The 17,718-nt window shown below is 36.4% G+C and overlaps 1 protein-coding gene across 1 annotated transcript in view; it reads left to right on the forward strand.

Moving 5' to 3' along the window:
• Positions 1-901: 901 nt before the first annotated feature.
• The window catches only part of LOC104404006 (kelch-like protein 5), a 27,406-nt gene continuing 10,589 nt past the window's right edge, over positions 902-17,718 (forward strand). Inside the window, exons 1-4 of the mRNA XM_010012325.1 lie at positions 902-1,086; positions 8,444-8,580; positions 9,045-9,241; positions 16,801-17,013. Coding sequence (XP_010010627.1) covers positions 944-1,086; positions 8,444-8,580; positions 9,045-9,241; positions 16,801-17,013 — 690 coding nt within the window. The 5' untranslated portion in view covers positions 902-943. The remainder of the gene's footprint in view (positions 1,087-8,443; positions 8,581-9,044; positions 9,242-16,800; positions 17,014-17,718) is intronic.

Consider the following 17,718-nt stretch of genomic DNA (forward strand, 5'->3'; position numbering starts at 1 on the left):
TTGTTTTTGAGGAGCTGTGTTGAAATTAATATCTTAGGCTAAGGGCTAAGCTAAGTTTCTTGGTAGATTTAGCCCTGAGTGTGCTGCCTGGGTTCATGACATGGTGAAAAATGTGCCCGCATTGTGGAGAAAGTAAGTAGTAATCAGTTAAAGAACTGTGAGCAAGAAAAGGTGCTTCCTGCAGTGTACATAAGTAGGATTCATCTCCTTTATGTTCTAGGCCCATGCATTCCTTTTACATGTTCTCTGTTCCTCTTTACTCCCAAGCTGCTGTGGGAGTGGATCAGAATAATTTCATTTCCAATCCACCCTTGTTTTTCCCATGTTGGCTTCTAACTGTGCTAGGTCCCATTTCAGACACATGAGGCTTCATGCAGTAGGAGTGATGGTATATTGATGTGTTTCTTGATTATTTTGTTTTCCTCTGCTGCATGCCTGCCCACTTTTACTAGCAGCGTATTATGCTGAGTTTTGTTCTAGCCTCTTTAGCCTAAGTGTGAAACAAGATTTTAACATATGTGTGAAGTAAGACTTAAACATGTGGCAATGAGATTTTGATTCCTTTTTGCATCCTTCTGTTGTTTTTCAGTTTGCAGGATCTTGGTAGATGTCTGTTCTTTCTTAACCACCTGAAAATGCTGTAGGTACCATCACTGGGCTGATATTTGTGTGTCTGTTAGTTGAAGAGTACAATATTAAATGATCGTACGTTTTTCATAAGGGTTTAGATTAGGTTTGGAGGAAGAGAGGAAGTATGAAAATGAAGTGAAAATAGCAAGGGAATGTATGTTAAATCATGTACAGCAATTTTAAAATCACATATGATTTTTGTTCATCACCTGTAGACAGAATCACTGTACCTTAATATTGTGTGAACTAATATTTCTGTTACTGTCTTAGCAGAACCTCCAACAGCAGCCATACCTTATCATCTTGTCAAACTATGGAGCCCTGCACCTCAGATGAATTTTTCCAGGCTCTCAACCATGCTGAACGGACTTTTAAAAAGATGGAGAATTATCTTAGACACAAACAGCTGTGTGATGTGGTGTTAGTTGCTGGTGATCGTAGAATTCCAGCTCACAGGTAAGCTTATTATAATTTCAAGTAAAATTCATACTCATTTACAAATGCACCTTCAAGTGTGTCCTGTGTTTTGTTTAAAGAATGTCAGACCATCCTAAACAATTTAGAATACTTCAAACACACTTACATTTAACATTTATTTGGAAACTAAAAGTTAATTTCTGCCTGTTCTATGTGTGATACAGCATCAAAACAATTGTGATGTTTTCATGTTCTACTTTTTGTCTTCAAGCATATAGTAACATATTTGTGTAACAAAATAAAAACTCCAAAAGTCCCAAATGCATCCTCAGAATATTGTAAGTACTAATGGTTTCAGTACCATAGAATGATGTAAAAAAACTTTTTTAGATTTAATTTTTAGTTTGTACTAGCCAGTGAAGTTGTTGGAGTCATAATTAGCAATCAAGACAGTCATCTGTCCGCATAAAGTTTATTTGCTCCTGTAGTAAGAAGAGTCCTCTGATAGTATCCGCTGAACACTGACAGTGAGTGTTAGACGGCTAAATTAGATCAAACATTGCCCTACCTCCTCTGTGTAATTAACAAATCATATAGCATGCCACTTAAAAGCTAGGAAAATTCCAAAAATTGTGAAACAAAAGTAGGAATAAGTGAAGCACATTACTATATTTAATGCACAGCATTAATAGCTCTAATAGGACCCTAGGTATAAGTAAGCTGTTGTTTCACAAGAGGTCCACAACAGAAATAGTAGCCTAAAGCATTCTGATTTTCCACTGCCCATTCCAGCCCCCACAGTGAAACCACAGCTTAATGCTGCGACAGTAAAAACGTGGGAAGAGGTTGCTGCTTTGGGTTTGGTATTTTTCTTAAAAAGCCAGATCACGCTTTTGTTCAGATATCATTCACACTGTTGTGCTGATACAACTGAGGGATTGATGATACATGGGAATGGGAACTGACTTGAGCATGGAGGCAGTTATACTGTAACTTGGTATAACTCTCAAAGACTTCGTTTTATAAAACTTCATTTTTAAGCCGCCGAGACTATCCCTGATTTTTCCAAGTTGATTTAAGCAAATCTTACTGCAATTACTGCTAAAATGGGTGGTCCTGCTCTCCCCCCCCAACCCCTGGGCTGAATTGCTTTGTAAACACTTAGAGCCCCATAGCTGTGGATGATGATGAATCCTTTTTGGAGAGACAATAGGCTGAGAAAGATGATTTGTTTTTCCCTGTGGCTACACAGTTGCTTAAGATTGGTCTTCAGTTTGTTCAAATTAGTTGCAAAACTGCATTGTCCCTGTGGAGAGTGAATCAGATAAAACCAGGGAAAGCGCACACCCCTGGTGGATTTGCACCCGCTGAAGTAATTTAGAAATCAAAGAGCTTTGGAGTGCTGTAAACATTAAAAACAGTGATAAGGAAAAGAATATAATTATATTATTAATTCATATTATCAATTTATTATGAAATAAATAAGGAAATAATTCTACTTCTTTATGTGGCAGAAGTAGCACCTTTGCAGCATACAGTTCTGGAGTATGGTTTATGTAATAGTTAAAAAGTGCAGAAAGGGTGCAGAGGGCAGCTGCAAATGTCTTGCAAGGACTGGAAGATTCACGTTTTCTTATTAGATAAACTGAAAGACTTCATGCTAAAATTCTTTAATGTGGTTCATACCTGTTTCTTGTTTACTTAGAGAACTGTCTTTGCTCCTCCAGTTTCTGTGGTTGTATCTATTTCTGTAATGCTTAGGCATACGCTACCACCTGTTGTTTGCTTTGGTCTTCTCAGAAGGAAAAACATCTTGCTCTAGTTGGCATTTTATGTTTTAGATATGCATGAAAGTGAAGGCCAAAGAAACACACCTTGTGCGTGTAGCAGGAGGTGGGAGGCTTATGATTGTCCTTAGTTCACTTCATAATGTTGGAGAAACTTGGAAATAAGCTTTGCCTTTTGCACAGCAAGTTCTTTCTCTCACTGTTTTATTTTCACAGAGAAATATAGCAGTAACTATGGTCTTCATCTCAGTATGTCCAAAGTACCTCACTAAAAATTGAACTTTTCCATGGTGGGAAAGATAAAGATGAAAATCTTAAATTTGGTTCAGAATTTTGTAGAAATTCAGTAAGAAGAATGGCTTTATGTACTTGTACCTGTTGTTTATTGCCTACATCCAAGTTCTGACTTGGACTGCAGTATTGACTGCAGGCTGGAGCAGGCAGTGTATTTCAGAACACTACTAATTATTTTATCTTAAAATGTAATAAACAATGAAAGATGTATTTAATAGATATTAGCTTAATGGCTTGGTGTTCTAAGATGTGTAAGAATATAGAAAGTTAATTTATGTTGGACAGCTTTTTTCCCCCCCATTTTTTTTTTCCCTTAAAGATAAAATGGGTTTTCTTAATATGAGATCATATAGAATTGGTAAGAAGGAACATTTTTAATTGTTACTAATCATGCTTACCTATAAAGAGGCATTTTCAGATTTTCTGTTTTGAACCTGGTATTTTCTGCGTTCATTGCAAATACGGATGTCTAAGTCATTACATTCCTATTTACTACATTCAGCTAACTGCTATATCCATAACAGTTTATTTTGTAACCTGCTTATGAGAACATTCACATTAGAAAAGGGAGGTCTGTGTAAATTCTTGGCCAGAGGGATTTAAAGCCTGCTTTGTGTCCTTTAACCAGCAATCCAAAAATCTGTGCAGGGGCATTTTCTTCCTGTTGACACTGAAAGATGGAAGTGCAAAAGCTATGGGACTCAAAGAAAGAAGGCAAATGGAAGCTTATGTTTTCTAGGGGTTAGAAAGCTTGTCTGGAAGAGCACAAATCCTGATTTGCAGACTTTCTTTATCTTGGGGCTTATTTATCTTTGTACTTCTTTTCCATATGTTTTAATAATACTTCCTTTCTTTCATAGTTTGTAAATCCTTCATTGCAACATTTTTTTTGTTTGTTTTAGCTACAGATTTATAAAAGCTTAACACAAAGTGTCTTCCTAAAAAGTCAAAGTATATAAAAAAGCAGTTGTATGATTGCTTTATTTTAAAAAAGATGCTATTGCTACTAACGGTGTGGTGGTTTTGAAAAAATTTACAAAGGGTTTATTATAATAATCATTTCAGTGTTAGAAACAGCAAATGAATTTTGGAAGATTTTATTTCCCTGGAAGAGCTGTAATTGGAAATCATTTTAACATAAACATATTGCATGTATTTTTAGGTATTGCTTGCTTTTAAACAAATTTCATTTGAATAAATAGAGATACATTAGTAGTGTGGGATAGTACCACTTTCATATATTCTTTTTATTATTAACATGCTTTGTCATCAAGAATAGAAACTAGGTGAAGCCACCAGTGTATGAGGTGCTTCATACTAGGATGCATAAACTATTCAGCATCATCTTACATCTTCAGCGAATGCTATTAATGAGTTCCCTAGGACTATTTTCAGCTGTTACACTGCCACAAACAAGATGTTGCCTAGGAGGTGTCCCTTTTATCTTTAAGATGTTAAGAAGCTTCACTTCATTCTGTCAGGCGAATCGGGTTGGGAGATACTAAATCTGTAAATTGCCAGGTTTGACAGCTATCCTCATTTTACGTAATAATTGCTTTGAAGACCTAGCAAGCTGTCTGGATGATGCAGCTTGTGGCAATCCCAACAAGAAGTACAATACAATTCAGGCATGCCACCCCGCTTATATATTTTACTGGCTTTCAGTAGAAAACTTCAAAATAAGTTAAGCTGTTATGGTGGGTCTTCCGATTTTTGGATCAGTACAAACTGCAGAAATTAAAGACATCATCAGCATTGGAACCTCCTGTAAACACAGGAGCACATACTGCAACACCCAGATTTTGTCAGTGTTTAGCCCGTAGCTGTTGAGTGTTTTTTCAGAGAAACTAATTGTTCAGGCATCTTACGGTCTCCCAGGTCAAAAGATCTGGTATTCATGTGTTCTTTTTTTCTCTACATTCTTCCTGTGCACTGAAAAAGAGCAGCCAGGCTACTATATGTAATTCAGTAGCCAAATTCTTGTAATCTTATATATGCAGAATTGAGTATTTGGCAGTAGCTGGTAATTAGGCAATAAGGAGAGTAAGGGTAACTATTTTCAAGTGCATTAAGGCTTTTTCTTGCCTTTCTTCTGCCTTTCTTCCTTTCTTCTTCCTTCCTGTCTTTCTGGTTGTTTTTTTTTTTGTTTGTTTGTTTTGTTTTGTTTTGTTTTTTTACACCATTAAGAGTCTTCTCTAATGTCCATGTATATGGATTTCAGAGGCATTTTAGTTTGGGCCAGTTATGGAAGAAGTATCACTCTTTGGGGAAAAAAAAAGACTCCAAATACAAACCCCACAGCTTTCTTCAGTTTTTGGACTGAGGAAAAGCAATATTTTGTAGCATTAGGAGTTCCCGGTGAATTCTTAATATGGAGGAATATGTTAATTTTAATGATGAATAAATGACAGAGATTATCTTTGTTAAATATTAACAGAGCCATGATGGCTCTATTTAACGAGGAGATTGTGAATGTAAGTGTAGTTTTTACAGTCATTGCACAGATTTTCTTTTGAAAAATCATACTTCTCATTTGGCTCTTTCAGAGCTTTTTTAGCAAAAAAGTCAAATGCAGGTGGAGAAAGTCTTCCCTGGATTCTTCAGTTATATGAAGGTATTAGATGCTTCACATTGTATAATCTGTATGTAGGAATGCAGTTTAATTTCAAACAATTCAAAAAACGGTTAAAAGAAAAATCAGTTACTAGCTATGAGATTAAAAGATTAATGAACAAGTGAATGTCAAATGTCATGAGTAAAGTAGTAATTGATTTTTATTGACTAGAGGGAAAAACATGGGCAAGAAAAGGCCAGTTGGCTGAAAGTCTGCCTTTGTTTTCTTTTATGCTAATTCTGTCACCTTGATACATTGTCACTGTATCTTTTAATCCCCTTTCTTTCTTCAAAAGAACTCTTTTCTAAATTAGTTGAATTAAAAGAAAAGTGTGGGTACCTGTTCTAGGGCTTTTCATTGTGAACATGCTTCTTGGCTGAAATTATTACAAAATTGTTTTCATTAAAATTTATGCTTTGGCACATTACTTGCATCAGTCTACTCCTGGTCTGCACACCCTGTTTCAGCATATGTGAATCACCCTGGAAAGCAGTTATCACTGTGTAGCATGTATCCCTTCTCATGAATCCAAGCACAAGCTTGCAAAAATAGAAAATGGTGTGCCTTTTAAACTTCTAATCACTTCTTTTGGAAGACTTCAAGACTGGAAATTACGAGGAGACATTTACTGGTATCAAACAGTTGGTAAAATGTGTTTGAAGCCTTGGGTTATTGGCATTTCTTCAACAGTTGTTGCTAAGATATGTATGGTCCAGCAATTTTCTAAATAATAGTGCAGCTACCTGAACCAGTTGTACTGTTGGGGAAATTAAAAAATCACAACACAACAACAACAACAAAAATCCCAACTGTTGTAAGATTAGGTTTTAGGTTCTGTTTCCCATCTCAGAGACCCTTCTTTTTCAAGGTCTGTTCTACATAGAAGTTAGAATCTTGACCTCTAGCAATACTGATTTGAAGTTGTTTGTTTTGGTTTTTTAAAAACAAATTCTGAACTGGACCTGCAGAGATATTTGGATTATTTGGATCTGTCCATCTACACACTTGCCCTACCATTGAGAACCCCTATTTTGTACATGCAGATCTGATCTTGTCATCTTACTCTACCATCAAAAGCAGTTGCAGAAACTCTTCCTTGATAATCATAGAATCATAATGACATGAATGTACTCTCTAATTTCACTAAAGTTGTACAGATCTCTGGGAGGTAGCATTTTCATGCAACTGCAGGTGTCATTAAACCTGAGGTTAAAATTCCTAGAAGTGATGTCTGGGTGCTACATTGGCAGAATGTTCTAATATTTCTGAGTAAGCCAGCTACAAAATAAATCTCTTATTTCAAGAACAGTATGTTCTTTAAAAGAACAGAACTTTATTTCTCATTACAAAACTTCAATCATGTAAGATGTTAAAGTAAAATTAATCTTTTCCCCATATGCTCTTAACCCAAGTCTGTTGCCTCAGCAACTAGAAAAAAAGGATTACCCTACTGTAGGCCTGACCAAACGGTCAATGGTCAGAAAATCAGCAAGAAAAAAATAGTTGAAATTATTTCATTATTTATTACTTTGCAGTTAATTAACTAAGAGACAGGTTCTTGTAGTTCATTACTCTGTGTATGTACAAGCAAATCCTCCCCACTAATGCACAGTTAGACTTACTCCTAAGCACTCTGCTCACCATTTCAATTAATTTGTTTGGTGGTTCCTGACCTCTGTCATGTTAACAAGTCAATATAATGATTCAGTACAGAATAAACTGACGTTTTGTGAAGTATTAGATTCATTGAAGGTATGCAGATTGACTCTGTAGGGTATTTGCAGTAGGCTTGATTCTTGGACTTGCTGTTTGCATAGCTTAGTACATACGCAAGTACATTTATATTTGAGAATCCCCTGTGAGCAAGGCAACAGTGAACTCCTGCAGCACAAAAGTTGATCCAACAACAAGAGCTCTTCTGGAGCTCTCTTAGGGAAGAGACCAGCAGACCTCATGAATAGTTATGGTGGGTTTCATGTAACGGAACTGCGGGTTGAATATTCCTGCCTCACATTGATTTCCTTTGTCTTTCACCTTAATACAAGGCATCAAAATTCTTGCGCATTTTGAGGAGTGGCATTATTAGATGTACTCAGTGATTTACTTTCAGGTATCTAAAGAAATGTCTGTTGGGCACCAACATGTTTACTTACTCACTATCCTGAAATACTCAGAATTATTAGCAAAAGGCTAAATGCATACCCACAGAAAAGATTACTCTGTACCATCTCCATGTTTACTGTGCCTAGTTCTGTTACAGTATTAGTAAATGAATGCATTTGTAAAAGCAGTTTAAAGCACTTTGAAAAGGACTAGTAAGTCATTCTTTCATGTTTAAAAAAGTAACTGAAGTAATATAAATGGAATTCAACTTTTTTGTTTATTTCCGTAATGTATGTTTATATTCCATTTCCAATTCATGTGTGTTTTGTGGGTTGTTTCTGTGTTGGCTATTCAAAGTCATTGAGCTTTGAAAGGGTAATTCATTACTTCAGCAGCAAATATAGAATGTACTTCATTATTCCTAGAGGGAAACTAGACCATGGAGCAGTTTGCCAATTTTAAAATGTTTTTCTCAATACAGTGTTTCTTCAAAGGGCAAAGTAATGACTCATAAGAAATTAAGAAACATCACTTGAGTAAGTTGTTTGTTTGTTTGTTTTTCTCTTTGTCTCCCTTTTCTCCTGCACGATGTACTCAGATTGGTTCTCTCCTCTGTTTCGGACTATTTTGCGGCAATGTTCACTAATGATGTAAGGGAAGCAAGACAGGAAGAAATCAAGATGGAAGGTGTGGACCCAAATGCATTGTGGGCTCTGGTTCAATATGCATATACAGGTAATCAGAATGCAAATGAGAATTTCATCTAATGAATTGTCCTCCTGTGAGCATTATATTCCTTTGAGCATTATATTCCTGTGAGCATTACTAGATTTCACACACTCTTTAGAAATTATTATTCGCAGTATTTAATGCCTTAAAAATAAAGAAATCATCATTGCTGTTACCTGAGGCAGCCTAGCAGGGTAGAGTTTCTCTGCTAATACTATATTCAGTTAGTTTAAAAATTATGTGAGTCTTAAATGTATCCTGATTGACAAAAAAGGAATCTTACTGGGATTCCCTTTCCTTTCATCATCAAAAGCACTAATTTTGAAAAGCTGGTTATCTATTGCTGAGGGTGATGTTTGCTAAGCCTTATATTCTGTCATATAATCTGTTAATAATTCTGTTGCTTCTGAGTTTTAGAGAATTCAACAAAAAAGAGGAAGCTAATGTGATCTCCTCCCTAATGTTACTAGGTCGCCTTGAATTAAAAGAAGATAACATTGAGTGCCTGTTGTCTACAGCTTGCCTTCTTCAGCTCTCTCAGGTTGTAGAAGCATGTTGCAAATTCCTAATGAAGCAGCTTCACCCATCCAATTGCCTTGGAATCCGATCTTTTGCTGATGCACAGGGTTGCACTGACTTGCACAAGGTGGCTCACAATTACACTATGGTATGTTGTTATTTTAAGTATCATCCACTTTATTTGGTAAGGAAAATACAGAATGTTTGCCTGAATAAAATACTAATGTTTTTTCCCCAGGAAGCCTTGATCATCTTCCAAGAAATAATGCACACATGTTCCCATGATGAGAAATGACAAAATAACTATGAAGCTGCTGGTTTAGAGTTGGAAGGAGATAGGCAAGCATTAATGGTTCTCTGTAACAGCAATGGGATAATGTGATACACATTTAATGAAATCATTCAAAAGCTCATTCTTCTGTCAGTCAAAACCTACAAACTTAACAATGCCATCATCTAGTGCAAAATAATGCATTACTAAATGAAACTGTAGAAATCTTGTTTTGTAATGAGCTGGCGTAACCAGGTTCCAAGTTATATTATATTCATCAATATAGATGCTGCATTATCCTTAATTTATTAGTAATGGGATATCAGGATGGCATCAAACAATTTAATCTTAGGCTAGGTGACTAAATGCAAATTTCGCAATGATCATTTCAGAATTAATTTATAGAAAGACTGACCTGCCACCTTAAACTTCTTCATCTTAATAGGTATCATTTTATTTGAATGCATAATGTTCTTTTTTTTCCTTTTCAGGAGCATATTTTAGTAATGTTATTAGTAGAACAAGGCAGGAGAATTGTCTCTGAGGCAACTCAGTTCATTTGTTCTCTGCAGTTTTGCAAGGCATTTTTCTCTCCTCTTGATGAAATTTTTCCTATGTAAGCTCTTGGGACCTGAATGAAGATGTGTAGATACCGCATAAAGGATGTGGGAATGAAGATAGTACTTAATTTGCTTGTGTGGTGTGGCATTGCATTGCCATTAAGATATTGGCTTAGATCCAAGAACTGTAATTTCTGTGTGGTAATTGGTTTTAGAGATCTGTGGCTTTTCTTCTTGCCGCCTTAGTTTTTGCTGGTTTAAAAACTTTTTAAGTTACTTCTTCTGGGCTTAAAATGACTTAGTTTAGTATGTACAACAGTTTAAAATAGTGCTTTTTTTTATTATATACATAATACAGTGTTCTTCCTTGGTGAATGGATCTCTGTTTTTAAAATCTTGTACACACTGAAATTCACCAAAACAAGTCATTAAGGAGTGTGCAGATTGTAACTTACATGTTTCTATTCTTGATCTTCATTATTGCTCAAACAAAAATGAGGAGACTGCAATTGGGTAGACAGTCAGATGCAACAGTAAAGATAAATGTGGCTTATGCCTTTGAAGGTGTATTAGAAGTAATGTTGAGCAAGATAGTGATACAAAACATATGCAAAAAGAGTCTGATCCATGTGTTCTTTTTAAGTATAAGCATATATTTTGGTTTGTGCTATTGTCATGTCCCTTATAAGTAGACTACCAAGATCAGAATGGTGGTAAATGTTAGACTAATGCATCTTTGAAGATGAATGTTAGGGATTATAGTCTTAATATTTTGATTGGCAATTCATGACTTGTGGCAGAAAGGGGCTGTGAGCCTTCTAAAAGCTGTTCTTTTACAGCACCGATCTTTTCTGTTGCTCGGACCACAGGAAAACAGTTGTATGCCTTTTGGCCATTGTTTACTTCAGTGGCAAAGTTGTTGCTTTTCAGGCTTCAACATGGTTGAAATTTAAATTAGGTGGATTTTAAAAAGCCATTTCCAAAACTAATTAGTTGTGCTAGATGGATTCTTCCCAAGGCCTCTCTTAATGTTGTTTAGTTCCAACAGAGAGACGAAATTGAATTTTAGTAATAATGAGTAATAGAGAAGCAGCTTCTTTAGTTTGAAATGAATGTTGCTATGGAAACTGCATAGAAATGTGTAGTCCAATTGAATCTTCAATTAAAATAAATCCCCAAGTAATTTCATTTGTTTAAAAGCTGTTTGGGGGAAAAAAAAACCCCAACAGTAGTAAGTGTCAGCCACTTGATGTACTTTTCATTACAAAGTATTAGAGCATAAGACTTAAGCACACCTGTAGTACTTGGAAATTCTGGTTGCTAAAACAATGAATTATTTTTGTGCTGCAGTGGGCAGCATAGAACAATGGGGGATTATACGGACTACAGTGTATATTTCTGTCTTTTCCATGGAATTTTGGTTCTTTTAAAGTACTTGAAGTAGCAGGTGATGAATAATATAAAATACTTAGATTTTAATTTTTATATGTTATTTTCTATGAGTTTTTCTTTTCCTTTGATAGAAAAAAAACCAGATTGCTGTGTAACTGTTTTTCTGCAATTAAAATAACTTCTCAGATTTAAAGGGGTTTGACCCATGCTAGAGTTCGATCATCATCATACCTACCTCTTTAAGACAGTTCTTCACAGGAAGACTAGAAATTCAGATGAAAAGAGGATCTGGTTCCAACTGAAGGACCAATCAGAGGGTTATCCAAGTAGGCCTATCTCTGTTAATAGACCTGCTCGGTCTGAATCATGATCTTACAGCATGATTTTAATTGCATAATACAGTGTGATTAAAAAACATTAATAAGAGATTTGAATGCTGCACTTCATACTAAAGATACAGATCTTTGTTATGCTAAAAGGACTCAAGTGTTGCATTACTGTTTACTGTGTTGACAGTTGATGATAAACTGTTTTTTCAGAGGAGAATAATTTTTAAGGTTATCATCAAAACAGGTAAATTTTTGACACTGCAAACAAAAACTTGAAAAATCCTCAGGATGTATTAAGTGAAACATGAAATCAACTGAAGTGAGTGGTAGTGGATTCAACACTGTATAACGGGCAACTCTGATTTTTGTGCATCAGGGTTTTAAAATGCAGTTGACAGACATGAGATGTATCTGGGTAAAGGTATCTTTCATGCAAAGGTTAATCTGTTCTGCTGTAGTGTATATATAGTATTGGGGTCATTCAATGACAGATTTAGGAATTTTATTAGGCTGGCCAGTAGTGTATCTATTCTCTTTAATTCATAAAGCCTTTTTGCTCAAAATGCCTTCTGTACATTTTTTTGGCCTCTTCACAAAGTCAAAAGAAACACCCCTTTTGTCATCTTGCTTGTTTGAAATAGTTGATAGTGTACCTTGAATGAAAACCAATAGCTCTTCTTCCACAAAAAGTAAACTAAAGGGAAGTTAATACTTTCAAATGAGTAAAAGCTAGCTTGTGTTATTTCCAGAGCATGAAATATCTATGGCGAATAGTGAGGTGTTCTTATGTAGTTTCTTCAGTAGCCAGATTTTAAGTGTCTTAAATAGTAACTGAAAAAACAGACATGCTAAACATTATACATGACAGTGCCTGAGTCAATCCCAGTGTAGATAGCTTTGTGATCTTTGTTACTCAGCTTTCCATGCTTAAAGCAGAGTGAAAGCTATTTTGATTTTCATCTGAATTCTTCAGAAGTACATGAGCAGAGATGACGTTACAAGATTCAGATAAACCTAATTTTGGAGTTTGCATGATTTCTGAGCACAGCCAGTGCCCGTTTATGACAAAAACTTAAGAGGATAGAGTAACAGATTGAGGCCAAGCATAGAAGCTAGGAATTTTGCAGAATAGACCATCAAATCATAGAATCAGTTAGGTTGGAAAAGACCTTTAAGATCATCAAGTCCAGCCTTTAAAGCCTTTAAAGTCTAAACCTTTAGACTTGTTTTCTCCTGTAAGGCTAGGAGTTGAGTAACAAACATTGCAACATGGAATTTGTGATTTGGGAGGAGGAATCAAAGAGGGATAATTTGTTGTTTTTTCTTGCAACAGCCAAGACAGTTTGTTCTTTGGGGGGGGGGAGGGAACAACATGGAATGGGGAGAAATTTCAGTATTTTGTTGTCCACAAAGGGCCAGAAACAAGGGTTGTGTTAGTGCCTAAAACAAGGTTTTTATATTCTTCCACTGAAATGCAGTCCAAACTATCCTGCTCAGTAATCATCTGACTTGGAAAATACTCATTGCCGCCTTCTTAGCTGTGAAGACGCCAGATACTTCTGTTTTTCAAGTTCCCTAAGTTCTGTCTAGCACAATAGATCAGTACTGCTTTGGCAAGACTAAATGGGTTTCTGCATGCTGACCAGCCTGTTTTGGAACCCAGAAACCATGCAGAAAGGAGTAAAGCTACAATAGTTGTACTCTAAACAAACCTTGGGCACATCGGAAGCATTAGGTTGGTATATTGCTTAACACAGCAGTCAAAAGTGACTAAAAGTAAAGTAGCTGCTGTCTGACATTGGTCTATTAATAGTTTACCAGGAGGTCAGAGAAGTCAGTGATTTCATACCTTTTGACCAGCTGACTGAAACAGCCAGTAGACAAAATTACATTCGCTGTTTGTTCTCATTCAGGCGCTGTGAGTCAAGCACCTCTTGCTTTTTAGCTGCCCCGGTTCAAACAGGCGGGCCACTTCAGTGTACCATCCTCAGCCTACACGTGTTCCGACGCTCTCTGGGGTTCTAATCGTTCTTGCGTAGTGTAGAGGGATCCCACCTCACTGAATCCCACTATGGGAATTAAGTGCCGCTTAGAAATAAGCATCGTAATGCCTTATCTAGTGCTCCTAATATTTTTCACTGTATCAATTCCAAGGCAAACCTGTGGTTAATAATATTGCTATTACTCACTTTGCAGTTGATGAAGGGGGACTTTAATGAGCAATGCACAACACTAAGCACTGGGACTGTGCGTCCCTGTTTTAGCTAATGCATAAGCCTCAGGCTACTCATTTGGTAAAGTTTCCAAGGACTTTGAGGAGCTAATCAGGGCGGGGGGTGGTGGTGGTGGTGGTGGAATTTTTTTTACTATCAGGACCAGAAAATGAGGGACTGAAACTGCAGACCATTTGTTCTCTGAAATGTCCTGTTCTTCCACAGAGAGTTCCCATAAGAAGAAGGAAAGAAAAGGCTAATGAGGAGGTTCAGAATGCTAGGAGATACACTGCCTCCTCCTTTCTGTCTTCAGAATTTCTGTGTGTAGAGGAAGAGGAATTGTCAGATTCTGGTTATAAAAAAAACCAGACATAGGCCAAAGAGTGGCTGTATTCCCAGTGGAATGCTTTGATACTATGCTCAAAAGGAGAGTCTGCTTTAAAAATAGAATGGGAGCAAGAGGAAGTTGAACTTGTTCCCATCAGAAAGCAATTGTCTGCAAGCAACAAGAAGGAAAATCAGGCTTTTTATACACAACAGCTGTTGAAGTGATGCAATCCAGTTGGAAAAAAGCTTTCCAAAGAGGATCCCTGACTGACTTACTCAAGATCAGCTTGTCATTGGCTTCAGAGACAAAGAAAACTTTCCATGCAGGTGCTTTCCCCTTCCTCTTCCTGTCATCCGGATAGACTATATGGAAAGTTTAAGGTAGTAAGTGTTGGCTTTTCTCTTTGTCAGTATTCACTGCCTGTTTATTCAGCAAAACTAAAAACACAGCTCCAGCTGCATGCTTTCTAGGACAGAGAATCGGCAAAAAAAAACAGCAGTGGAAAAAGTGAAGTTGGTGGAATCTGAATTTCTGTGAACTGCGTGTTTAAACTCTGGAAATTATTTTGATCATTTTTTCAGCTTCAGTTTTACTCCCAAGCATTAAAATAAATTACAGGGCATGTATAGTGCTACTGCATACTGGTACAGTCCTTTTACTGGTTTCAATTTCTGTATTTGTCCATTTTCTTGACTTCCATTTTGTAATACAGAGTGTTAAATGAATTAAAGAGGAAAAGACAATTCTATCTCCAGATAGTTTTCACTTGGAATCATGACTTAGAATCCCTACAGTTTTCACTTGGAATCACTACTCTTTTGAAGCCCATTGGATCTCTCTTGTAGGAAAGCTTTCAGATACTAAATGTAAAATTTCCCTTTCCAAATTCTATCCAGGAACACAGTTCGTGCACAGATTAACACTTTCAATTCTTTTCCTAATTTCAACTCCAGAGTTACCAGTGGATTAGGCTCACTTTGATCTTTCCACTGAGAAATCTTGTAGCCATGTTACGTATGTGTGGCTTTCATGTAAGGTGGACTGGTTTACTCCTTACAAGTTTTTTCCTCTTTGCTCAGCATTCTTTAATTAGTTATGTTTTCACAGAACTGAGGTATAGCTTTGAAATTATTAGACTAAGCAATAAAAAGGAAGAAGTGTTACCTTTTTAACTTTGTTGTCATTATGTCTTTTGCATGTGCAATGCCAAACTGTATTGTATGTTTTTGTTGCCATTTTGTATGCTAAATTTGTACCTGGTTTGCAGTGCAGGTCCTGCTTTTGCTCCCAAGTTTCTCTGTTTTTTTTACCTAAAAATCCTATTTTTTTCCAACATGTATTTGCGTCTAATCCATTTTTCCATTAGTGTGCAATTCTTCCTTTTTAAATTGTTTAACAAGATACTAAATAAGGCTGATGTTGACATTAGGCCTGGTTAGACTTCCCCATCTGTGGATCTAATTCACATTATCCTCCAGATGTTTTGGAGGTATGTGCGATGGCAAAGCAAGCCCAGCATTCCCTTGGCTAGCTAGCTAGCACTCAGCAGGGTGTTGCTAAATTGATTGTAATACTGCTGTATTGTCATGAAGTTACTCTCAGTTTGGAGTACAAGGTTAACTGGGTTTTGAGTTACCAAAGTCGAAGAACATGCTGCGGTTCATAGACTGTCTACTTTTCTTTCCTTTGCTGCCTAGTATAGGTATATGGGGAAAGAGGGTAGACCTGATCGCACCATTTTCTGTTACATTTGGGTTTCTCACTGTAAGTCCGTAGTGCTGATTGTGTTTCTACACACTTTTCTGCTCTTTCTGCCTAAGTTCATGAGTATCTTTACAGAATATTCTGCAAGTCCTATTATTATGAAGTAATAGGATATCAGTGTTGGAAGTGATGCATATTGTCATGTTCCTATTTTGAAGTAAGGATCTGTTGCTGAAAATGACAGGATGAATGTTAGAAAATCGAATCTTATCAAAGTAAACATTGTTAATAAAGCAAGTTGTGTACAATATTGTGGTTTCTTTGTACGTTTTGCTCCTCAATCAGATCAGCTGTAAAAACCCTACAAAATGGATTATTTTATTTCACTATTTTAAATCAACAATAAATTTGTCTTGTTTAGTTCCTCTGAAAACTTAAGGCCATAATTTAATCTAGCTATAATGAAAACAGTTGAGATCAGTAGTTGTAGGATGTTGTGCTCTTTGCTTGTATTCTATGTACTATGTATCAATAGGAACAACATGCATCTTTTTCCTTTTCTTTTCTAATAAAAAGGAAATAACTTGAGAAAGTATTTCTTCAATTTGCAGTGCCGAGGTAGTAACAACTCCTACAACCCATTGCTCATTTCTGACCATACACTTCCCCCTCAGCTGTTTTAGCACATATGTCTGTGGGACTGAATAACAGAGTTGGGGAAATGATCAGGGCTCAACATAACTTAGTACATTTTTATTTTACTGTTTTAATTCTCCCAGGTCAGTTCTTCAAGAGGTATTTACTGGCACAATTGAGAGATGGCATGAAGGGAGGGAAAGCGGGGGAAGAATTCAGTAAAACATCTTCAAAGTAGGATGTCACGTGTCTTAAAAATACTTTTCTTTTTCAGGAAAACTTTATGGAAGTAATTAGAAACCAGGAGTTTCTATTATTGCCAGCCACTGAAATTGCAAAGCTTTTAGCAAGTGATGACATGAATATTCCTAATGAAGAAACCATACTGAATGCACTACTTACGTGGGTTCGACATGATTTGGAACAGAGAAGGAAAGATCTCAGCAAACTCCTGGCTTACATTAGACTGCCTCTGCTTGCTCCACAAGTAAATTGTTCAATTCCTTTCTAGTTTATACCATGATTACAGTGGGCATAATGTCCACAGCATCGATATATTGATAGTGGCAAATCATAAACACTTCAGGATTCTTAATGCTTTGGATTCTTAGAGCTGCATATAAGAACTTAGCGTGTTGTATAGACATGATAGTTTGTGTCTGTCTGTGACGTGCAGGATATACTGATCCTAACCTGAGGTCAGTTGAGACACAAGAACGGGTGGAGCAGCTAGGAAAAAAATCACTTTTGTTGCCTAGAAAAATTATTATCAAGGATATTTTTGTCACTAGAAGGTGTGTCCTTTTTAAATTTTTTTATGGAACTTGCACAGCTTGGGGCATTAAGTTTTCTTCGTATAATTATAGCTATCCTTGAGATTTAGGACATACAACTTGGATAAATCATTTGGAGTGATTTTTCTGCTCTTTACTCTTGGGTACTTTTTGTTCTTACCAGTCAATACTTTTTCTCCTTCTTGGAAATTTACACACAATGTTGAGGAACACTTGAGCTCCGTTTGTTTAAATAGTTGTGAATTACAGTTCTCCTAGTCCTCTGGGAATGACTACTGTCATTAGTGTCAGATGTAGCATTTTATTTGCTGCCTGATAGAATGCATATAAACTAGGTTTCATTTTTTTTTTATTTATTATTTATTCCCCCCCCTATTCTTTCCCCCTTTCTTCTTTTG

Source organism: Nestor notabilis, unplaced genomic scaffold (assembly GCF_000696875.1).
Source record: "Nestor notabilis isolate BGI_N333 unplaced genomic scaffold, ASM69687v1 scaffold29373, whole genome shotgun sequence".
Lineage (NCBI taxonomy): Eukaryota > Metazoa > Chordata > Aves > Psittaciformes > Psittacidae > Nestor > Nestor notabilis.